Raw genomic sequence first — 25903 nt, forward strand, 5'->3', positions numbered from 1 at the left:
AGTTACACCACTGGGCGTCACGGGAAGTAAACTTTGCAGCTCCTCCCGTGGAGGATCCAACACCCTGAGCCAATAGGCTGGTCCTGGACTTATTTCCACCTGGCATAGTTTGCATTTTGTTGTTTGATTGTTTGTGGTTTTTGTATTGCTATATTTATGCTCTATTCTTGGTTGGTGCGGCTGTAATGAAACCCAATTTCCCTCAGGATCAATAAAGTATATCTATCTATCTATCTAATATGGCCGGAGTCCAACAGCAAAATGTTCAATATCCGGGCTACCAACACGTTCCTCGATCGTAATATGACCAGGATTGCACCATCCGTTGTTAACCAGAAATTAGGGTGATAGATCCCCAGGACCTGACTACATGTTTCCTGAGACCCCGTGGGGGGCAAACACAGAAGTTGCCGGGGCCCTAGCAGAGATATTTAAATCATCTTGTGTGACAGGGAAAAAGACTGGATATATAAGTATTTGGAGAGCCATGGACTGATAGAGGATGGTCAACTTGGCTTCATGTATCATAGGTCATATTTAACCAGTTTTATAGATATTTGCAAGGAAGTTACTAGGAAAGCTGATGAAGGCAAGGCAATGTATGTTGTCTTAATGGACTTCAGGAAGGAATTTGACAAGGAACTGAATGGAAGGGTGGTCAGGAAGGTTTAGTCACCTGGCATTCAAGATGAGCTAATCGATTGGATTAGACATTGGCTTTGTGGGAGAAGCCAGAGAGCGGTTGAAGATGGTCCCCTCTCTGACTGGAGGCCTGTGACTAGTGGAATATTGCTGGGATCAGTGCTGGGTTCTTTATTGTTTCTCATCTATATCAATGATCAGGATGATGATGTGGTTAACTGGATCAGCAAATCTGTGGATGACATCAGAATTTGGGGTGTAGTGGACAGTGAGCTATCAAGCTCAGGCACTGGGTCTGGCCCTGTGGCTCAGAAGGGGAGGGAACTGAAGAGGAAGGCAGCACTAATAGGGGACTCTATAGTTAGGGGGACAGATAGGCGATTCTGTGAATGTGAAGAAGAAACACAGGTGGTAGTTTCCCTCACAGGTGCCAGGTTCCTCAATGTTTGTGAATGCATTCACAATATCCTGAAGAGGGAGGGTGAGCAGCCAAAAGCTGTAATACATATGGTACCTATGCCTTAGGTAGAGAAAGGGAGGAGGTCCAGAAAAAAGGAAATGAAGGAGTTAGGGAAGGAAGCTAAGAACCAGGACCTCAAAGGCAGTAATCTCGGAACTGCTGTCTGTGCCACATGACAGTGAGGATAGGAATAGAATGAGGTGGCAGACAATTGCGTGGCTGAAGAACTGGAGCAGGGGGCAGGGATTCAGATTTCTAGATAATTGGGACCTCTTCTGGGGCGGGTGTAACCAGGTTGTACTTGAATCTGAGGGGACGAATGCGCTGTGGGCAAGTTTAGCAGAGCTGTAGAGAGCGGTTTGAACTAATATGGCAGGGGGATGGGAACCAGTATGACAGAGCTGAGGATGAACCAGCGGCTTTGCAAGTAGATGATGGGTGTAACAGGAGTGTAAGGAAGGACAAGTCAATGACTGGATACAAATGGAGACTCTTTAAAAAGAGGTGACAGTGTTGGAGAATGTTGAATCTTTGTGAGTGAAGTTAAGAAACTTCAAGGGTAAAAAAGCCATTATGGGAATCATATATAGGCCTCGAAGTAGTCGATGAGATGGATGGTTGAGATGGAAGGGAACTAGAAAAGCTATGTGATAAGGGTCATGCATAATAACCTACATTGGTGTTGTTTAATAATCCGTATCTTATTGGGGAGCTTAATGTAAAGGAAGCCTTAGGAGGCAGTGATCATAATATGATTGAATTCATGATGTAATTTGAGAGGATGAAGCACAAGTCACACGTATCAGTATCACGATGGAATAAAGGGAACGACAGAGGCCTGAAAGAAGAGCTTGCCCAGGTGGATTGGAGGGGGATATTGGCAGGGATGAAGGCAGAACAGGCTGAGGCTTCTGAGAATTGTTCACAAGACGCAGGATAGATAACTCCCACTGAAGAAGTTGTTCTCAAATGGCAGGGGGAGCCAACTGTGGCTGGCAAGGGAAGTTAAGGACCACATAAAAGCCAAGGGAAGGATATATAAGCTAGCAAGAGTGAGTGGGAAGTTCAACTATTGGGGACCTTTTAAAATTCAACAAAATACAACTAAAAGAGCTATAAGAAGGTAAAGGGTGAAATATGAGGGCAAACTAGCTAATAATGTAAAACAGGATACTCTTTTTTCTGTTCTATAAAGAGTAAAAGGGAGATGAGTGTTGATATTGGACCATTGGAAGATGATGCTGGTGACGTAGTAATGGGGGAGTAAGAAATGTCAGGTGAACTTAGTGGATACTTTGCATCGGTTTTCACTGTGGAAGACAGTAGCAGTGTGCCAAAGATCTGTGAATGTCAAGGAGCAATAGTGAGTGCCATTGCTATTGCAAAAGAAAAATGTGCTAGGGAAACTCAAAGGTCTTAAGGTGGATAAGTCACCCGGATAAATACATCCCAGAGTCCTGAGAGAGGTTACTGAAGGGGTAATGGATGCATTGGTCATGATCTTTCAAGAGTCACTTGATTCTGGCATGGTCCCGGAGGACTGGAAGATTGCAAATGTCACTCCACTCTTTAAGAAGGGAGGAAAGCAAAAGAAAGGAAATTATAGATCAGTTAGCCTAACCTCAGTGGTTAGGAAATTGTTTGGAGCCTATTAAGGATGAGGTTTTGAGGGACTTGGAGAATAATGATAAAATAAGTCAAAGACAGCATGGTTTCTGTAAATGGAAATCTTGCCTGACATGCCTGTTAGAATTCTTCGAGGAAGCAGTGGATGCCATTTATGTGGATTTTCAGAAGACATTTGATAAAGCGCTATGGATGAGTCTGCTTAACAAGATAAAATCCTGTGGCGTTACAGGAAAAATACCAGCATGGAGAGAGGAATAAAATCTTATAGTGGAACAGGAAAGATACTGACATGGAGAGAGGAATGGCTGACAGGCAGGAGGCAGCAAGTGGGAATAAAGGGGACCTTTTCTGGTTGGCTGCCAGTGACTAGTGGTGTTCCTCAGGGGTCAGCACTGGGACCGCTGCTTTTCAAATTGTTTGTCAATGATTTGGGTAATGGAATTGATGGCTTCGTGGCAAAGTTTGCAGATGTTATGAAGGTAGGTGGAGGGGTAGGTAGTGCTGAGGAAGCAATGCGATTGCAGCAGGACTTAGATAAATTAGAATAATGGGCAAAATAAATGGCAGATGCATTACAGTGTTGGGAAATAAATGATAATGTGTTTTGGTAAGAGGAACAATAGTGTGGACTTTTATCTAGACGAGGAGAAGGTTCAAACATCAGAAGTGCAGAGGGACTTAGGAATCCTTGTGAATGACTTCCAGAAGGTGAATTTACAGGTTGAGTCTGTGGTAAAGAAGGCAAATGCAATGTTGGCATTTATTTCAAGGGGAATAGAATATAAAAGCAAGGAGATAATGCTGAGGCTTTATAAGAAACTAGTCAGCCGCATTTGGAGTTTTGTCAACAGTTTTGGGCCCCATTATCTCAGAAAGAATCTGTTGTCATGGGAGAGAGTCCAGAGGAGGCTCTCAAGAATGATTCCAGAATGAAGGGGTTAACATATGAGGAGCATTTGGCAGCTTTGGGGCTGTACTCACTGGAATTTAGAAGAATGCGGAGGGATCTCACTGAAATCTTCTGTATATTGAAAGGGCTAGATGGGGTGCATGTGGAGAGGATGTTTCCTTTGTAGGGTCTATCCAGAACAAGAGCATGCAGCCTCAAAATTGAGGGGCAACCTTTTAATACAGAGGTAAGGAGGATTTTTTTTTTAGCCAGAGAGTAGTGACTCTGTGGAAAGATCTGGCCAAGTCTGTGGGTATATTTCAGGCAGAAGTTTATAATTTCATGATCAGTCAGGGCATCAAAGGATATGGCAAGAAGGCAGGTGTGTGGGGTTGAGTGGGATCCAGGATCAGCCATGATGAAATGGCATAGGAACAAAATGGCCTAATCTTATGCCTTGCAGAGGGATCTGGATCAGCCAGAAAAATGGGATGAATAATGGCAGATGGAATTGAATACAGACAAATATGAGGTTTTGCACTTTCAGTGGTCAACCAGGGTAGGTCTTACACAGTGAATGGTTGGGCACTGAGAAGCATGGTAGGGCAAAGGGATCTGGGAATACAGGTCCATAATTCATTGAAAGATGTGTCACAGGTAGATAGGGTTATAAAGAAAGCTTTTGGCACGTTGGCCTTTAGGGGATGTTATGTTGAAGTTCGAAAACACATTGGTGAGACCTAACTTAGAGTATGGTATTCACTTTTGGTCACCTACCTAAAGGAAAGATGTAAACAAGTTTGAAAGAATACACAGTAAATTTACAAGGATGTTGCTGGGTCTGGACGACCTGCGTTATAAGGAAAGATTGAATAGGTTAGGGCTGTCTTCCATGGAATGTAGAAGATTGAGAGCAGTTTTGACAGAGGTGTACAGAATTATTAGAGCTATAGATAGGACAAATGCAGGCAGGCTTTTTCCACTGAGGTTGGGTGGGACTACAACCAAAGGTCATGGGTTATGGGTGAAAGGGGAACAGTTTAAAGGGAGCATGAGGGGAAACTTCTCGGTCAGAAGGCCGTGAGAGTGTTGAATGAGCTATCAGCACAAGTGATGCATGCCTGCTTGATTTCAGCATTTAGGAGAAATTTAGATAGGTACGTGGATGGTAGGATTATGAGGGGCTTTGGGTCCATTGATGGCAGTGGGCTGTTTAAATGGTTCGGCACAGACTACATGGGCCAACGGTCCTTTTCTGTGCTGTGCTTTCCTCCAGTCTCTATGACCCTATGACATGCTCTCTTCCCACTGCTGCCATCAGGAAGAAGGTACAGGGGCCTCAGGACTCACATCACCAGGTTCAGGAACAGTTACAACCCCTCAACCATCAGGTTCTTGAATCAAGAGGATAATTTCACTTCAGTTCACTTGCTCCTTCACTGAATTGTGTCCACAACCAATAGACTCACTTTCAAGGACCCTTCATCTCATGTTCTTGGTATTTATTGCTTATTTATTTATTCTTATTATTTACTCTTTTTGCATCTGTACAGATTGCCATCTTTTGTGCACTGGTGGAACACCCAAGATGGTGCAGACATTCATCATTTTGTTATGATTATTATTCTATTATGAATTTATTCAGGATGCCCACAAGAAAGTGAATCTCAACGTTGCGTATAGTGACAAATATGTACTTTGGTAATACATTCATTTTGAACTTTTAAAACCTGGATTAATTTAAAAGGTCTTTTAAATTATAATATGTTCACACCAAGGACTTGAATTAAGTCTCAGTTCGTTGCTGGTAGGTGTCAATACAGAAAATTTGCTCTCCTGTAATTAGGGGTCTGTAAAGTACTGAACTTGGCTAAGGTTGAATATTCGCTGCTGATACTTCATATAACAGAACATCCAGTGAGGAAAAAGCATTGCACAGCATTGCAGGATGTCAAAGACAATGAGGATAAGGATGTAGACCTGAAGTAGCAGCCATTGGAAAAGTATTGATTGCCCTGCAGACTGAATGCAGGTGCTCTGCGGGAGAAATATACAATTAGTGTTCACTTTCCAATTGTGCAAGGTACTGTATATCTTACATGTTGCAAGCTCTTTAATGCCGCAGCATTGATCATGTTGCGGTGGTTGACCCAGTTTGCTCGTCCATAAATAAATACAACGATAAAGGTAAACCATCTCCTGACACAAAGGACACTGGTAATAAAGCAAAGTAAATTGCCTGTTGAGATCAGTGATGATTCTGATTAACTTCCTCTGCAATGCTCTCTATTTCTTGTGGTAATTACCTATTGGGACTACACAGGAATCTTATTGCTACTATCAATGCTTATACGCAAATGTTTCTGAAAGCCAATTTTGGTCTTCTGCTTCAATGATCCTTTTTTATGAACTTGGCCATGCTTCATCTTTTCTCACGTTATCTCCATCAAAACTAGCTGGCAATATCATGTCCCATCTCCACCAACAGGAGGTATTGTTCTAAAGTTGTTAATGTGCAAGGCAAAATTACAGAAATGAGAAGGAATTTCTTTAGCCAGAGAGTGGGGAATCTGTGGAATTCGTTGCCACAGGTGGCTGTGGAGGCGAATTCATTGGGTGTACTTAAAGTGGATTTATTAAGTTTTGATTAGTCAGTTTGTCAAAGGTTTATTTAGTACTTATTTATTGAGATACAGCACAGAATAGGCCTTTCCGGCCCTTTGAGCCGTGCCACACAACAATTCCCCGATTTAATCTGAGCCTTGTCATGGGACAATTTACAATGACCAATTAACCCACCAACTGGTACATCTTTGGAATATGGGAGGAAACTGGAGCACCCGGAGAAAATTCTCACAGTCACAGGGAGAATGTACAAATTCCTTACAGGCAGCAGTGGGAATTGAATCCAGGTCATTTGTCCTGTAACACATTGTGCTAACTAACCCCTATGCCACTGTGCTGCCCCATTGGCTATGATGGAATGGAGCAGCAGACTCGATGGGCCGAATGTCTTATCCCACTCCTATACCTTATGGTCTTATGTTCTAAAATAACCTTATAAACTTGTTAATGGAAATTGATTCTCTTCCTGTGAAGTAAAGTGTCAGATAATTAATCCAAGTTTTCAATAGTACACTTATAATCTCCTTGCTCACTACATTAAATAAAATACCCACACTAACTTTGAGAAGTTGACGTAGAACAAAACCAAGCTCTTCTTGTCCATTAAAATGAAGAAGCAATCAGCTTTGGAATGTGGTTTAACTAAGGTATTCCTTTTTAGAATATGTGTTCTCACAAAAACTGCAAAAATATCAAACAAAGTCATGTTGGAATTAGAGCCACAGTTAAATTTCAAATGAACCCATTCCTCGACTGATGGGGCTAGGATCAACATTGGTGGCACTGGCTTTTCCCCAGTGAAGGCAATGATTACAAGTGTCCAGTAATTTTGGATCAATACTAGTTCTACTTTTGTTGTTCAATGCATCTGTATTTAATTATAATACATCAATACCTTTTGAAATAGACCATAAGACCACAAGTGATAGAAGCAGAATTAGGCCTCTCGGCCCATTGACTCTCCTCCACCATTTCATCACCCTCTCAACCTATTCTCCTGCCTTCCCCCCACAGCTTTTCACATCTGACCACTGCCTTAAATGACTTGGCCTCTACAGCCACCTGTGGCAACAAATTCCACAGATTCACCACCCCTTGGCTAAAGAAATTGCTCATCATCTCTATTCTAAATGGATGTCCCTCTATTCTGAGGCTGTGCCCTCTAGTCCTACACTCCCCCACTATAGGAAACATCCACTCCACATCCACTCTCTCCAGACCTTTCAATAGTTGATAAGCTTCAATGAGATTCCACTCCCACCCCCCATTCTTCTAAACTCCAATGAGCTCAGGCCCAGAGACAATAAAACGCTCCTCATATGAAAACCCTTTCGTTCCCAGAATCATTCTCGTGAACGTTCTTTGAACTCTCTCCACATCCTTTCTTTGAGGTCAGGAGCCCAAAACTGTTCACAATCGGAAATGGACAGTTTCTGAAGCAATTTAAATGTGGACGGGGCTGACAAGATGGACCCAATTATATCAACCAAAAGGAAGCTCAGTTCTTTCAAAGCTTCAGCCAAATTGAGGTTCTTAGTGTAGGTTTCCGTAAATAAAAACAGCAGAACCATTTTGTGTTTGAGAAAAGCCGTAACAACTCATTTATTGTACACCAAACATTGAAGACAAAGCGCAGTAAAAAAAAACTTTATGTAAGTACGTCATTATGTCATCACGTCAGACCAGCCTCTTAAAGTGAAACCCCAACTCAACGTCAGTGGATGTGAACTCTGGATATTGCCACCAATTATATTACCCTACATTAGAACCACAGGGTGCCCTCGGCCACGGATTTTTAATAAAGATTTGGAACTCAGGACGATTTCCAATTTTCCTTTCAGCTGCCAGGCACATTGATTAATGATATGGATTCACAATAAATTTGATAGAACATCTTTTATTCAATTTGGCTGCTTAGTACCAGGAAGAGACTTGGCACATAAAAAACGTACGAGTACCATAAAGAATTCAAAGGAAAATATGATGTAGCATTTGTAACTAATCAGTAATGTTAATGGCAAAGAAGCTACTTCTAGAAAGGTTAATTGCTAACATTTGTGTAAGTTCTTTGTTACAATGTCAAGAATATACGTATGGTAGTTTGCCACAGTATTATGTGGAATTTTGTGATTGACATAGCCTGGTTTCTGGGAACGGCATCCAAGCCTCAAACACAATCTGTGACAGCAACTATTTTGACTACAAAGACCTTCAATAAAGACCTCAACTGTGAAATATTACAGATGTGGTTGATATGTAGAAGAAGTGCATTAGACATGTATTTTCATGCATTCCAGATAAGGTCTGATAAAACATAATAAATACTGGCAAAACAAATAAGTAGGTATATGTTATTTACCTGGAGTTAAAAGGATGACTGAAATAGTGATGAGAGAGCAGACTGCAAGGATCACGAGCAGTGCAATAGCAATTCCCTTCCAGTTTCTCTGCGGAGGGCTTGCACCTCCTATTTCCTACAAAAGGCAGAAATAATAAGTTATAGTGCCAAAATTCCATAATCAAAACAAATTATTCATAATCTGAAAAGCATAATCATTAAGAATTCATTGTGGAGCTGATCATCACCATGATTTCCATACTTCATTTAATTACTCAAATTTGCACACACTTCAGGGCAAGCTAAAATTGAACTGCTGTCTTGCTTTTCACAACTGTGTTGCTTCTTTAAGCACTAAATTATAATAATAATTAGATTTTACTTTGCCTTTAAGCTATGCTTGCTTATTACTGGTGATGAATCCAGTAGAACAGAAGTGAGATACTTTAAAAGAAAACAACCCATTATATCATAATTGAAAATCTTATTTCCTGGAGTTTGAATAACCACCAGGAAGGTGCAGGGTATCAAAGGAGGGAGAAGGTTTACAGAACCTATATTACTCTCTGCACCTACACCACATAATATCCAGTTCAGAGCTCAAAAGTTCAAAGTAAATTTTATCATCAGTGTACATATATGTCATCCTATACAACCCTGAGATTTGTTTTTCTGTGGGCATACTCAGCAGATCTATAGAATAGTAACTGTAAGCATGATCAATGAAAGATCAATCAGAGCATAGCAGACAACAAACTCTTCAAAGGCAAATATAAATAAATAACAAGAACATGATAAAGAGTCCTTAAATTGATATCATTTGTTGTGGTAACATCTCAATAGATGAGTGTAGTTATCCTCTTTTGTTCAAGAGCCTGATGGTTGAGGGGTAGTGACTGTTCTTGAACCTGGTAGTGCAAGTCATGAGGTTCTTGTACCTTCGACAAGCAGCGAGAAAAGATCATGACCTGGGTGGTGAGGATCTTTGATGATAGGTGCTGCCTTTCTACAACAGTGTTTCACGTAGATGTCCTTGATGGTTGAGAGGGCTTTACCTGTGATAGGAGAGGAAAGAAGGCCATGGAAGAAGAGGAAGGGGGAGGCACACCAGAGGGAGCTGACAGGCAGGTAAGGAGATAAGGTCAGAGAGGGAAACAGGAATGGAGAATGGTGGAGGTGGGTGGGGGGGGGGGGATTACTGGAAGTTCCAGAAATCGATCCTTATGCCATCAGGTTGAAGGCTACCAAGATGGAATGTAAGGTATTGCTCCTTCAAACTGAATGTGGCCTCATTGTGGCAGTAGAGGAGGCCATGGACTGACACGTCAGAGTAAGAATGGGAAAACAAACCCAATCTTGGTGTCATCCACAAATTTGCTAAACTATTTAACCACATCATCATTCAGATCATTGACATAGATGACAAACAACAATGGACCCAGCACCAATCCCTGTGGCACACCACTAGTGACAGTTCTCCCGTCAGAGAGGCAACCATCTACTACCACTCTCTGGCTTTTCCCACAAAGCCAATGCCTAATCCAATTTGCTACCTCATCTTGAACGCTGAGCGACTGAACCTTCTTGACCAACTCTGTCCTGCCATGTACTTTATATACTAATTAGGTTAGATTCAAAGTCTATTGTCATTGTGCCGAGTACAGATACAAAGCCAATGAAATGCAATTAGCATCTGACTAGAAGTGCAAAAGAATAGTATTATATACAAAATAACTGCGAATAAAAAGTAAGTGCTACAGCACACAAATATACAAGTACTGAGACAGTCCAATATGGGTGCTATACTGCTAGCGGTGTGATGTGAGGTTCATCAGGGTCACAGCCTCAGGGAAGAAACTCTTCCTGAGCCTGCTGGTACGGGAGCGGAGGCTCCTGTAGCTCCTACTGGATGAGAGGAGAGTAAAAAGTCCATGGTTAGGGTGAGATGCATCCTTGATAATGCTTTTCACCTTGCCCAGGCAGCATTTATGGTAAGGTGGGCAATTAATTAATTAAATTATGTGGTGCAAAATAAAAGCAATAAAATGTATTATGAGGTAGTGTACATGGGTTCATTGTTTGTTGAGAAATCTGATGGTGGAGGGGAAGAAGCTAAAACATTGAGTACATCCAGGCTCCCCTATGTCCACTCTGATGGTAGTAATGGGAAGAGAGCATGTTCTAGAAGATGGGGGTCCTTAATGATGGATGCTACCTTTTTGAGGCATTGCCTTATGAAGGTGTCTGGGATGCTGGGAAGGCTAGTACCCATTATGGATATGACTGAGTTTGCAACTTTCTGCAGTTTTTTTCTAATCCTGTGCTGTTGTACCTCCATAACAGACAGTGATGTAGCCATGGTACATCTGCAGACATACTCAAACTCCTCATGAACGATAGCCGCTGTCATGCCTTCTTGGTGATTACATCAATATATTGGGACCAGAATAGATCTTCAGAGATTTTGACACCTGGAACTTGAAACCGCTCACACTTTCCACTGCATATCTCTCAATGAGGTCTGTTGTGTGTTCCCTTGACTTGCCCTTCCTGAAGTCCACGATCAATATCTTGGTCTTACTGACATTGAATGCAAGTTAGTGTTGCAACACCACTCAACCACTTGATCGATCTCACGCCTGCACTCCTGTATGTTCTACAATGCGCAGTTTTAACCGTTTCCTGTCTTTATTCTCAAGTGTAGACAATTCACAACTCACATCTTCTAAAACTTGGGAATGCTCAACACTGAGTAGCATTAAGGTACAGAATTCCTTAAATAAAAATTCAGTAAATATCCTGTCATACTGTCTGAGTGATACTGTCCAACCTTTGAACATAAAACCATAAGATATAGGAGCAGAATTAAACAATTTGGCCCATCGAGTCTGCTCTGCCATTTCATCATGGCTGATCCACATTCCCTCTCAGGCTCAATCTCCTGCCTTCTCTGTATCCCTTCATGCCTTGACTAATCAAGAATCTATCAAACTCTGCCTTAAATATATCAAATGACTTGGCTTCCACAATGAATTCCACAGACTTTCCACTCTCCAGTTAAAGATTCACTATTCTCTTGTAGTCCTTCCTCAAGGCATTTCCAGCTTCCAAAGAACTAAGTTCACTTTTAGTTGGTTTATTCCATTGATACTATCCTGCTTACTGGGGTCAGCAGTAAAGAAGGCATCTAGGCAACAATGTAGTTTTAAAAAAATATTTCTGTAGCATTTTGTAAAATGCCCAAGGTAATACACAGGAAAGCTATTAACTAACATTTGACATGGAGCCTCATAATCAACTAAACATAACAATATTATCCAAATGCAATCAGGTCATATCTACCTGCAGATTTACATTTGCTTTATTTGATCATTTAAATATCAGAATACTAATTAGAAAACTTTTTCAGATTTCAGGATCATTGGGACCACTTCTGGGGCAGGTGGGACCTGTAAAAGAGAGATGGGTTACACCTGAACTACAAGGGGACCAATATCCTTGCAGGGAGGTTTGTTAGTGCTATTGGGGAGGATTTAAACTAGATTTTCAGGTGGATGGGAACCAGAGTGCCAGAGCAGGTAGTGGAGCGGGGGTGAAAGTAAATGATGTTAAAAATTCATTCAAAGTCACAAATAGAAGGGCTGTGTGTGGTGGTAATAATCTTCTGAGGTGTGTCCATTTCAATGCTAGGAGTATTGTGCGGAAGGCTGACAAGCTGAGGGTGTGGATTGACACATGGAATTATATCGTTATAGCCCTTAGTGAAACTTGGCTACAGGAGGAGCAGGACTGGCAGCTTAATGTTCCAGGGTTCCGATGTTTCAGACGTGATAGAGGCAGAGGAATGAAGGGTGGGGGGGTGGGGTATTGCATTGCTAGTCAGGGAAAATATTACAGCAGTGTTCAGGCAGGACAGATTACAGGGCTTGTCTACCGAGGCCATATGGGTGGAGCTGAGAAACAGGAAAGGTGTGGCCACATTAGTGGGATTGTATTACAGACCACCCAATAGTCAGCGAGAATTGGAGGAGCAAATCTGCAGAGAGATAGCAGACAACTGCAGGAAACATAAAGTTGTGATAGTAGGGGATTTTAATTTTCACATATTGATTGGGACTCCCATACTGTTAAAGGTCTAGATGGGTTAGAGTTTTGTGAAATGTGTTCAGGAAAGTTTTCTAAATCAATATATAGAGGTACCAAATAGAGAGGATGCAATATTAGATCTCCTATTAGGAAACGAGTTAGGACAGATGACGGAAGTGTGTGCAGGGGAACACTTTGTTTCCAGTGATCATAACACCATTATTTTCAATTTGATCATGGATAAGGATAGATCTGGTCCTCGGGTTGAGATTCTAAACTGGAAAAAGGCCAAATTTGAAGAAATGAGCAACGATTTAAAAAGCGTGGATTGGGACAGGTTGTTCTCTGGCAAGGATGTGACTGGTAAGTGGGAGGCCTTCAAAGGAGAAATTTTGAGAGTGCAGAGCTTGTATGTTCCTGTCAAGATTAAAGACAAAGTGACTAAGAATAAGGAACCTTGGTTCTCAAGCGATATTGGAAATCTGATAAAGAAGAAGAGAGAGTTGTATGACATGTATAGGAAACAGGGAGTAAATAAGGTGCTTGAGGAGTATAAGAAGTGCAAGAAAATACTTAAGAAAGAAATCAGGAGGGCTAAAAGAAGACACAAGGTTGCTTTGGCAGTCAAGGTGAAGGATAATCCAAAGAGCTTCTACAGGTATATTAAGAGCAAAAGGATAGTAAGGGATAAAATTGGTTCTCTTGAACATCAGAGTGGTCAGCTATGTATGGAATCAAAAGAAATGGGGAAGATCTTAAATGGGTTTTTTGCATCTGTATTTACTAAGGAAACTGGCATGGAGACAATGGAAATAAGGCAAACAAGTAGTGAGGTCATGGAACCTATACAGATTGAAGAGGAGGAGGTGCTTGCTATCTTGAGGCAAATCAGAGTAGATAAACCCCCAGGACCTGACAGGGTATTGCCTCGGACCTTGAAGGAGACTAGTGTTGAAATTGCAGGGGCCCTGGCAGATATATTTAAAATGTCGGTATCTACGGGTGAGGTGCCGGAGGATTGGAGGATAGCTCGTGCTGTTCTTTTGTTTAAAAAAGGCTCTGAAAGTAATCCGGGAAATTATAGGCCAGTAAGTTTGACGTCGGTAGTAGGTAAATTATTGGAAGGAGTAGTAAGAGATAGGATCTACAAGTATTTGGATAGACAGGGACTTACTAGGGAGAGTCAACATGGCTTTGTGCATGGCAGGTCATGTTTAACAAATCTATCAGAGTTTTTCGAGGAGGTTACCAGGAAAGTGGATGAAGGGAAGGCAGTGGATATTGTCTACATGGACTTCAGTAAGGCTTTTGACAGGGTCCCGCATGGGAGGTTAGTTAGGAAGATTCAGTCGCTAGGTAGACATGGAGAGGTGGTAAATTGGATTAGACATTGGCTCAACGGAAGAAGCCAGAGAGTGGTAGTGGAGGATTGCTTCTCTGAGTGGAGGCCTGTGACTAGTGGTGTGCCACAGGGATCAGTGCTGGGTCCATTGTTATTTGTCATCTATATCAATGATCTGGATGATAATGTGGTAAATTGGATCAGCAAATTTGCTGATGATACAAAGATTGGAGGTGTAGTGGACAGTGAGGACGGTTTTCAAAGCTTGCAGAGGGACTTGGACCAGCTGGAAATATAGGCTGAAAAATGGCAGATGGAGTTTAATACAGACAAGTGTGAGGTATTGCACTTTGGAAGAACAAACCAAGGTAGAACATACAGGGTTAATGGTAAGGCACTGAGGAGTGCAGTAGAACAGAGGGATCTGGGAATACAGATACAAAATTCCCTAAAAGTGGCGTCACAGGTAGATAGGATCGTAAAGAGAGCTTTTGGTACATTGGCCTTTATAAATCAAAGTATTGAGTATAAGAGTTGGAATGTCATGGCAAGGTTGTATAAGGCATTGGTGAGGTCGAATTTGGAGTATTGCGTGCAGTTTTGGTCACCAAATTACAGGAAGGATATTAATAAGGTAGAAAGAGTGCACAGAAGCTTTACAAGGATGTTGCCGGGACTTGAGAAACTGAGTTACAGAGAAAGATTGAATAGGTTAGGACTTTATTCCCTGGAGCATAGAAGAATGAGGGGAGATTTGATAGAGGTATATAAAATTATGATGGGTATAGATAAAGTGAATGCAAGCAGGCTTTTTCCACTGAGGCAAGGGGAGAAAAAAAAAACAGAGGACATGGGTTAAGGGTGAGGGGGGAAAAGTTTAAAGGGAACATTATTGGGGGCTTCTTCACACAGAGAGTGGTGGGAGCGTGGAATGAGCTGCCAGATGAAGTGGTAAATGTGGGCTCACTTTTAACATTTAAGAAAAACTTGGACAGGTACATGGTTGAGGGATGTATGGAAAGATATGGTCCAGATGCAGGTCAGTGAGACTCGGCAGAAAAATGGTTCAGCACAGCCAAGAAGGGCCAAAAGGCCTGTTTCTGTGCTGTAATGTTCTATGGTTCTATGGTTCTATTAAATAAGCATTTGGGTCAAAAATTATCATCCATTCATAATCAATAACAGAAAGATGTCATGGTCCTCCTGCTTCAGGAAAGGAATCAATACCACAAGCAGTATACTAAAATGTGTAACTTTGTGGTGGCATGTTTTGAAGTACATCTTTTAGCTGAGCATCTGACTCACACATAAACACAGCATGTTTTGAAGTAAAAATCCAGAGGAAGCTATTGAGAAATCCACCCAAGAGGAGGTGGTATGGGATACTGAGAATCAAATTTCCCGTCACCTCGGGAGGAGGTATGGGATACTGAGAATCAAATTTTCCATCACTTTAGGAGGAGGTATGGGATACTGAGAATGGAATTTCCCGTCGCCCCAGGAGTAGGTTTGGAATACTCAGAATGGAATTTCCTATCACCTCAGGTACTTAAGCTGAAAGCATTAGACTGAAATCAATAATGAAACGCTGCAGAGGTATTATTTCCTATTCAGTACTTTGATATTTCACATCTATAGTCTTGATCACACGTTGTTTTCAGTATAAAAAAATGAGTGGACAGGTAAATTTGTGACGTTATTCAATTTGTCTTCTAAAGCTTTGCATCTACATTGACTTTTATTTTACAGTTATTCTAAACTCCTGTAAAATAACTCTTTAAATACAGGATCCAGCAGCTGTACCTCATCAGTTTGAAGATTTTATACAAGACGTCAAATTTACACAGAAAATCACCATTAAAAATTTGGAATGAAAAAAAATAATGTAAATATTTGGTAGTATCATTTTAACATGAAATAAAATAATTGGCGCCACACATTCAACGAATTTCTACATTTCTCCATGCAATGTATGTAATTTGTTGTACAGATACAGTTTTGCATAATGAATCCCAAAGGAAATAAAACGTAAAGCTGCAAGAAAATGCAGTAAAATGGGACTAATTGAAAAGTTCTTTCAATAAGCTGGCTTAAATAAAACAGCTTGACCTACCTCCTTTTGTGCTGTATGAACTTACAATTTAAAGAAGACTATTTTCTGGACAGATTTGAATGATAATTAATCAGTTGCTTGAATAATTTCAATTTAGTCAGTAGAACTATCTACTTGCTTTTGAAAATTCACAAAGTAAATATTCAAAATGCACATCACACTAGCTTAGTCTTATATCCCTGCTGACTCTGTATACTGGAACCAATTGCCTTGAACATCATTAAACGCATCTGTATAATAGATCAATGGTATCCAGCAAGCTTCATCAACCTGTTTCAAAGCATGATCAACAAAATCAGTTAATGAGCATCTAGTTATGTTCACCATTATTCCAGGGGATTCTCATAATATTTTTCAAATTTGTTATTCTAAACCTTGGTGTTTATGTATGTAATTCAATTTCCACCACTGTCTGTAAGGAGTTTGTTTGCTTTCCCCATGACAGCATGGTTTTCCACCCAGTGCTGCAGTCTAATCATGTGCCTGTTTGTACGTTATTACTTTTATTGTCGCCAAACAATTGATACTAGAGCGTACAATCATCACAGCGATATTTGATTCTGCGCTTCGCGCTCCCTGGAGTACCAATCAATAGTAAATATAATAAAAATTTAAATTATAAATCATAAATAGAAAACAGAAAAGGGAAAGTAAGGTAGTGCGAAAAAAACGAGAGGCAGGTCTGGATATTTGGAGGGTACGGCCCAAATCCGGGTCAGGATCCATTCAGCAGTCTTATCACAGTTGGAAAGAAGCTGTTCCCAAATCTGGCCATACGAGTCTTCAAGCTCCTAAGTCTTCTCCCGGAGGGAAGAGGGACGAAAAGTGTGTTGGCTGGGTGGGTCGTGTCCTTGAATACCCTGGCAGCACTGCTCCGACAGCGTGCAGTGTAAAGTGAGTCCAAGGACAGAAGATTGGTTTGTGTGATGTGCTGTGCCATGTTCACAGTCTTCTGCAGCTTCTTCTGGTCTTGGACAGGACAACTTCCATACCAGGTTGTGATGCACCCTAGAAGAATGCTTTCTACGGTGCATCTATAAAAATTAGTGAGGGTTTATAGGGGACAGGCCAAATTTCTTTAGCTTTCTCAGGAAGTAAAGGCCTGAGTATGTTAATTGGTCATTGTAAATTGTCCTCTGATCAGTCTAGGGTTAAATCAGGGGTTAATTTGTCATTATAAGCTGTCCCATGGATGGAGATATATCTCTACCAAAGAACATACAAGACTTTTCTTCCCTCCAGTAGCCTGCTCAAAGTGTAGAACCTATTTATTCCACCTTCCCCCCGCCCACCATCAGGGTCAAGTGAAACCATGACGGCAGGCAGCAATCTCTGAAGAGTATTGATAATGGCTGGAGTCACATGTCTTGTAAAGACACTGCCCAGAAGAAGGCAATGGTCATGGAAAGAACATGATCGCAAAAGTGAATGAACAGAATCTCGGATTGTTGGGTGACGTGGCTTGACGGCCGGATGGACTTATTCTGCACTGTATATCAATACACAGATAAAATAGAAAATAAATTTCAATGCTGCTCATATTTATATGAAGTAGAACTATAAAAATGAAGGAACATTTCGATTATTGATTAATTTCTTAGTGAATCTTACAGAACCTGGCAGAAAGCAAAGGAACCTCCTGGAAATCAGTTAAAACTAATTTGTACTAGAAACCCCTGCCAGCCTCTCCAAAAGAAAGGGATCACTAATTCAGTGCCAGGACTTGGAAATGACTGCATTAGGAATTCTTACTTCAATTGTTCAAGAATGAAGAATAGAAATTCTCCATCTGAGCTCAAAACGTTAGCCTCTACGTTAAGGAAATAACCAAGGTTTATAAAGAAATTATGACACTTCTATTCAAGAAATGTAAAAAAAAAGGATTTAAGGAGAGTATAGCACACCTCAAGGATGCGTCCATAGCCCACTATTATGGGTGGCAAGATCTCAAATGACAAAGATGTGGTGTACCTGAGTGAGACAGGTTGGCTGGTTGTCAACAACTTTGTACTCAATGTCAACAAGACCAAGAAATTGGTTGTAGACTTCAGAAGTGGGAAGTCAATGGTACTTATTGAGAATTCAGTGATGGAAAGAATGAGTAGCTTCAAAGTTCCTGGGTGCCACAGAGGATCTACGTGGATCAAGCACATTGATTCAATCATGAAGAAGGCATGCCAGTGACTGTACTTCATTAGGAATTTGGAGAGATGTGGCATGTCACCAAAGATGCTTGCAAATATTTACAGATATATGGTGGACAGCATTCTGATTGGTTGTAGGACAGCTTGTTATGGAACATCCAATACACAGGATCATAAGTGGCTGCAAAAGATTGTGGACTCAGCCATTCCCGTTACAGGGCACAACCTTCCCTTCCATCTAGGACACCATCAAGAATCAGTGACAATATACATGATTCTGATATATGAACAGCAAATGTCATGTGCAGAGCTACTTCTCTAATGTTACCATGGTTCAGCTTCACAATGGCATTTATAAAACACTTGAGCACTTTATAATTTATAAAACTGTATTATTAGATCAGAAAAAATGTAGATTTCAGTAAAGTGACATGTTCTAAATAAAGCTCAATAAAGTACTAATCAATACTCCAAGTTTAGCACGTTAAAATTTAACTTGTTTGTAGAGGACATTAGATATGAGGTCCATTTTATGTCAGCTTGACACAGTGGTAACAGTGATCCATAGGTTTTTGACCTAATATGGGAATGGAAAACTTGTTTCTATGCTGTGTATTGGAATGGTTTTAGATCAGAGGTTCCCAAACTTTTTTTATGCCACAGACCAGTACATTAAGCAAGGGGTCCATTGACCTCATGTTGCGAATCCCTGTTTTTGAAAAAGATGTGACCAGTTTTATGTAATAGTTCAATGGAGTATAGTCATTCTTGTTATTTTATAAGACCAAGTAGCTATTTTATGAGTTCAAGACAATTTTTCAAAGCCTCTGATCCTTCTTGTTACTAAAATCTTCTTAATCATATTCATAGAGGTATTAAAGATATTTTCCCTTGCTTTCTAGAAATATTCAGGACCAGCATTGAAATTATTCTATTCAAAAGCGAATACTTGGATGTTTTCATATTTTATTGTTTTACAACATTGAATCACTGTGGATTTAATTTGGCTTTTTTCACACTGATCAACAGAGAAAACTCTTTTGTATCAAAGAGAAAACATAGTTTTACAAATTGGTCTAAACACAAAATAATTGATTGCAAAATTACACACCCCCTTCAAGTCAGTATTTAGTAGATGCACCTTTGACAGCAATTACAGCCTTGTGTTTGAGTGGATAGGTCTCTATCAGTTTTGCCCATCTAGACACTGCAATTTTTCCTTATTCTTACTTTCTCAAATTGCATTGGGATCATGAATGAACAGCCCTTTTCAAGTCCAGCCCCAAATTCGTAATTGGATTGAAGTCTAGACACTGACTTGGCCACTTCAGGACATTAACTGTGGTGTTTTTAAGCCATTCCTGTGTAGCTTTGGCTTTATGCTTGGGGTTATCGTCTTGCCAGAAAACAAATCTTCTCCCAAATCACGGTTCTCTTGCTGACCGCATCAGGTTTTCCTCCAGGACTTCCCTGTATTTTGCTGCATTAATTTTACCCTCTACCTTCACAAGTCTTCCAGGGCCTGTTGCAGTGAAGCATCCCCACAGCATGATGCAGCCACCACCATGCTTCACGGTAGGAATGGTGTGTTTTTGATTATGTGCAGTGTTTGGTTTATGCCAAACATAATGTTTAGTCTGATGGCTAAAAAGCTCAATTTTGGATTCATCAGACCATAGAACCTTCTTCCAGCTGACTTCAGAGTCTCCCAAATGTCCTCTGGTAAACTCTAGTTGAAACTTGATGTGCGCTTTTTTCAATAATGGCTTTCTCTTTGCCACTCTCCCATAAAGCTGTGACTGGTGAAGCTCCCGGGCAACACTTGTATGCGCAGTCTCTCCCATCTCAGCCACTGAAGCTTGTCACTTCTCCAAAGCTGTCATAGTGACTCCCATTACTAGTCCACTTCTTCTACGATCACTCAGTTTTTGAGGTCTGCCTTCTCAAAGTACATTTACAGCTGTGCCGAATTCTTTATATTTCTTAATGATTGACCTAACTGTACTCCAAATGATATTCAGTCACCTGGAAATTTTCCTGCATCCATCTCCTGACCTGTGCCTTTCAATAACCTTTTTGCTGAGTTACTTGAAGTACTCTTTTGTCTTCATGGTATAGTTTTTGCCAAGATACTGACTCACCAGCTGTTGGACCTTCCACATACAGGCGTATTTATACCACAATCAATTGAAACACTTTGACTGCACACAGTGATCTCCATTTAACTAATTATGTGGCTTCTAAAATCAATTGGCTGCACTAGTGATAACTTAGTGTATTATATTAAAGGGGGAAAGGGTGGTGGAACTTATGCAGTCAATTATTTTGTGTTTTATATTTGTAATTAATTTATATCAATTGTAGAGATCTGTTTCACTTTGACATGAAAGAACACTTTTCTGTTGATCAGTATCAAAAAAAAACAAATCAAATCAAATCCATTGTGATTCAATGTTGTAAAACAGTAAAACATGAAAACTTCCAAGGGGGTGAACGCTTTTGTAGGCATTGAATATGCCAGCATTTTTCACAAATTCAGCAAAGATATGGCAAGCCTTTCTTTGACACCCATTATGTGGTGTGTTCTGCTAGTTCAAAATTCAAAAGTTCAAAGTTCAAAGTAAATTTTATTAACAGAGTACATATATGTCATCACATACAGCCCTGAGATTCTTTTTCCTGTGGGCACTCTTAGCAAATCTATAAAGTAGTAACTATAACAGGATAAAAAAAAATCAACCAGAGTGCAGAAGGCTTAAAAACTGTGCAAATGCAAATATAAATAAATAGCAATAAATAATGAGAACGTGAAATAATGAGATAAAGAGTCCTTAAAGAGAGATCACTCGTTGTAGGAACATCGAATGTATGGGCAGATGAGTGTAGTTACCCCTTTTTATTCAAGAGTCTGATGGTTGGGGGTAGTAACTGTTCTTGAACTTGGTGGTGCGAGTCCTGAGGCTTTTGTATCTTCCACTTCATGGCTGAAGATGACCTGGGTGTGGAGATCTCTGATGATGGATGCTACTTCCCTATGACAACGGTTCATGTAGATGTGCTCAGTGGCTGGCCAGATTTACCTGTGATGGACTGGGCTGAATCCACCAGTTTTTGTAGAGTTTTCCATTCGGAAGCATCGGTGTTTCCATACCAGGCCGTGATGCAGCCAGTCAATGCACTCTCCACTACATCATCTATGGAAGTTTGTCAAACTTTTTGACGACATGTCGAATCTCCACAGGCACTTAAGGAAGAAGTGCTGTCGTGCTGCCTTTGCAATTACATCTACAGTACATGCTGGGTCCATGAAATGTCGTATAAAATAGCAACCCCAGGAATTTAAAGTTACTGATCCTCTCCACTCCTGATCCTCCGATGAGCACTGGTTCATGGACCTCTGGTTTCCCTCTCCTGAAGTCTACAATCAGTTCCTCTGTCTTATTGACGTTGAGTGAGAGGTTTTTATTATAACCCTCCACCACATTTTCAATCTCCCTCCCGCATGTTGATTCATCACCACCTTTGATACGGCCCACAACAGTGGTGTCGTCAGCAAACTTGAATATGGCGTTAGAGCTGTGCTTAGCCACACAGTCAATGATGCGAGTAGAGCAGGGGCTAAGCACAGAGCCTTGTGGAGCACTGGCTGAAACCACCCATGGTGTATTTTATTGTACCAGTGTGTGAAGAGGATATTGTTGCCCATATCCCCAACTATATTCAAGGCCAGTTCTCAGAGTTGTTATGGGTACCAGAGTTCTGTTTCACATCTCCAGTTCTTTTCAAACACATCATTTTGAACGTTTATTTTCTCTTATTACTGTAGTCTCTTCACCCCAGAAGTCTGATGTTGCACCTATTTGTTCTGTTTTCTGCTTGCTTGTCTTTCTCTGTTTCTCATCATCAGACAGCAATATCCTTGGTGTAAATCTAAACCACATTAAACTTATTGAACAGAAGTGGGAGCATTCAGGGATACGAAGCAATTGGCCCACAGAAAGGAGGAAAAGCATTTCACAGAAACATAGAAAACCTACAGCACAATACAAGACCTTCAGCCCACAAAGTTGTGCCAAACATGTCCCTACCTTAGAAATTACCAGGGTTACCCATATCCCTCTATTTTTCTAAGCTCTATATACCTATCAAAAAGTCTCTTAAAAGACCCTATCGTATCTGCCTCCACCACCGTTGCCGGCAGCCCATTCCACACACTCACCACTCTCTGAGTAAAAAACTTACCCCTGACATCTCCTCTGTACTGACTTCCAAGCACCTTAAACCTGTGCCCTCTTGTGGCAACCATTTCAGCCCTGGGGAAAAAACCTCTGACTATCCACACGATCAATGCCTCTCATCACTTTATACACCTCTATCAAGTCACCTCTCATCCTCCGTCGCTCCAAGGAGAAAAGGCCGAGTTCACTCAACCTGTTTTCATAAGGCATGCTCCCCAATCCAGGCAACATCCTTGTAAATCTCTTCTGCACCATTTCTATGGCTTCCACATCCTTCCTGTAGTGAGGCGACCAGAACTGAGCACAGTATCATAGTTCGGTCCATGAAGTCCGTGTTCCGGTTCACGGTCCGGTCCATGGTTCCTTGTTCTGGGGTTTCTGGTTTTCCCCAGTTTCTGTTGTGGGCACATGTTTCTCATTTTGGGGCTGAGACATAAGTACCTCTGCAAGCCAGAGATTCCCTGCTGGACTGTTCTGTTCCCCTCCCTGTCTTTTTCCTCGCTTGCCTGACTCTCTGCCTGGATACGTCACCTGTGCCACTGAAGTTTTACCACCAGAGCAAGACTGGAGCCTTGTTAGGTCAAGATAAGGAACTGTCTTTCGTTGTGTGGCATCGTCTCTCTGTGTCCATGCCTTCGCTAGGTAGGTCCGGCTGTTTGCCGCTGCCTAGTGTAGGGATGCCTCTGTGTCTACGCCTTTACTAGGTGGGTCTGGCTGTTTGCTGCCACCTAGTGTTGGGATCTGTCTCTTCACGTTCAGTGTTCTGTGTATGAGTCCCAGCCCTACGTCCTGTTCCCGAGGAGGGGTCTCAGCTCTATGTTCCGTGCTCCTGTCTCTTCTAGTCCAAGGCTCCGTGCTCCTGAAGGCCCTCGTCCAGTCCATGCCTAGTCCAGTCCTATCTGAGTCCTGTCCATGTACCTTTACTTGTCCTTGTGTCTTGCCCTGCCCAGGAGTTCCACACCCAAGACATGTCCAGTCCTGTAGCCTCGCCTTATCATCGCCTAGTTCTGAAGTCTGAGCCCGAGTCAAGTCTCAGGTTCTGGGTTCTTGCCCAGTCTCTGGCTCAGAGTCCATACCCAAGCCTCGAAGTACCCTAGACTTAAGCCTCAAGACCCCCAGCCTGTCTCCAAGCTCAAGCCTCAAGAACCCCAGCCTCCAGTCCTGCAGTCATGTCATGTCCTTGCCTAGTTCTGGGACCCAAGCCCAAGGCAAGACCCAGATTCTGGGTCCTTGTCCAGTCTCTGGCTTGGGGTCCAAGCCCAAGTTTGCATTCTTGTCCCTGCTCCTTGTCTGTATCCTGTCATGTCCCTACTCTAGTCAAGTCCTGTTCCTTGTACTTCAGTGTCTGTGTCTTGCATTTGGGTCTGCTACCAGCATCCCATTGTGACACACAGTACTCCAAGTGGGGTCTGACCAGGGACCTATATAGCTGCAACATTACCTCTTGGTTCCTAAATTCAGTTCCATGATTAATACACTGTACGCCTTCTTAACCACAGAGTCAAACTGCGCAGCTGCTTTGAGTGTCCTATGGATTCAGATCCCAAGATCCCTTTGATTCTCTGCACTGCTAAGAGTCTTACCATTAATACTATATTGTGCTGTCAAATTTGACCTACCAAAATGAACCACCTCACACTTATCTGGGTTGAACTTTATCTGCCACTTCTCAGCCCAGTTTTGCATCCTATCAATGTCCCGCTGTAACCTCTGACAGCCCTCCACACTATCCACAACACCCCAACCTCTGTGTCATCAGCAAACTTACTAACCAATTCCTCCACTTCCTCATCCAGGTCATTTATAAAAATCACAAAGAGAAGGGGTCCCAGAACGGGTCCCTGAGGCACTCCACTGGTGTCTGACCTCCATGCAGAATATGACCCGTCTACAACCACTCTTTGGCTTCTGTGGGCAAGCCAGTTCTGGATCCACAAAGCAATATCCCCTTGGATCCCATGCCTCCTTACTTTCTCAATAAGCCTTGCATGGCGTATCTTATCAAATGCCTTGCTGAAATCCATATACACTACATCTACTGCTCTTCCTTCATCAATGTGTTTAGTCACATCCTCAAAAAATTCAATAAGGATCGTAAGGCATGACCTACCTTTGACAAAACTGTGCTGATTATTCCTAATTATATTATACCTCTCCATTTCCATTAAAGCAACTGTAAATTAGAGTAATTATGCATTCACTGGTGATCTTATTGTATTAGTATAAACTGCCAATGACTTAACATGGTTAGTTCCCTATTATAGTGAACAATTTGATGTTGCAAAAGAAAAATTGTGAGATAGAAGATATTTAACATCAAACACTACAAGAGTATCTCCAAAGGGGACATAATTTCATTCAAATTAATTGCCATATTCCTAAAAGGCAATAACTACTCCTCTAAATTCAATCAATGATATTAAGAATTCTTCGAGCTATAAACCAAGACAAGATGTTATGATCATTTATTTATTGAGATATAGTACTGATTAGGCCCTTCCCGCCCTTCGTACCATATTGCTCAGCAATTCCCTAATTTAATCCTCTGCCTAATCATTGGACAATTTACAACAACTAATTAACCTACCAAACGGTACGCTTTTGGACTGTGGGAGAAAACCGGAGCACCCGGTGGAAACCCACCCAGTCACAGGGAGGAAGTTCAATCATCTTATAGGCAGCGGCAAGAAATGAACCTCTGTTGCTGAACTGCAATGTGTTATGCTAAACACTACGTTACTGTTAGAAATGGATCTGTTTCTTTACTGATATTATGGACTAATGATACCATTATACCCAGCAGAACGTAAAAACTCCTTACAGGCAGCAACAGGAATTGAAACCAGGTCACAGACACTGTAAAGCGGTGTGCTAACCTCCTCACAACCATGTAACCATGTACTTAAATTGAAATAGATATGTGCAGTTATTTAACTGAAGTTAACCTAGATGCTAGACAATCTGGAGTATGACAAGTAGCAGGAAGAGAGCTACTTTTTAAATCAGGGTCATTGGCACGGAGTCTGGTGCTGTGACTCAGAAGAGCGCAGAAGTGATGAGGACTACAGTGTTGATAAGAGGCTCCTTAGTCAGAAGAACAGAGTTGAGATTCTATGAACATGCTAGAAACATAGAAACATAGAAAACCTACAGCATACTACAGGCCCTTCAGCCCACAAAGCTGTGCCAAACATGTCCCTACCTTAGAACTAACTAGGATTTACCCATAGCCCTCTATTCTTCTAAGCTCCATGTAGCCATCCAGGAGTCTTTCAAAACACCCTCTTTTCCACCGCCACCAGCAGCCCATTTCACACACTCACTACTCTTTGCATAAAAAAACTTACCCCTGACCTCTCCTCTGTACCTACTTCCAAGCACCTTAAAACTATGCCCT

The 25903-nt window shown here is 41.4% G+C and overlaps 1 protein-coding gene across 2 annotated transcripts in view; it reads right to left on the reverse strand.

Moving 5' to 3' along the window:
• LOC134348689 (inactive dipeptidyl peptidase 10-like) overlaps nt 1-25903 on the reverse strand; it is a 927397-nt gene that overhangs the window by 720858 nt on the left and 180636 nt on the right. For both annotated transcript variants that reach the window (XM_063052476.1, XM_063052475.1), the window contains exon 2: nt 8605-8719. In XM_063052476.1, coding sequence (XP_062908546.1) covers nt 8605-8719 — 115 coding nt within the window. The remainder of the gene's footprint in view (nt 1-8604; nt 8720-25903) is intronic.

This window comes from Mobula hypostoma, chromosome 6 (genome assembly GCF_963921235.1).
Source record: "Mobula hypostoma chromosome 6, sMobHyp1.1, whole genome shotgun sequence".
NCBI classification, from domain to species: Eukaryota; Metazoa; Chordata; class Chondrichthyes; order Myliobatiformes; family Myliobatidae; genus Mobula; species Mobula hypostoma.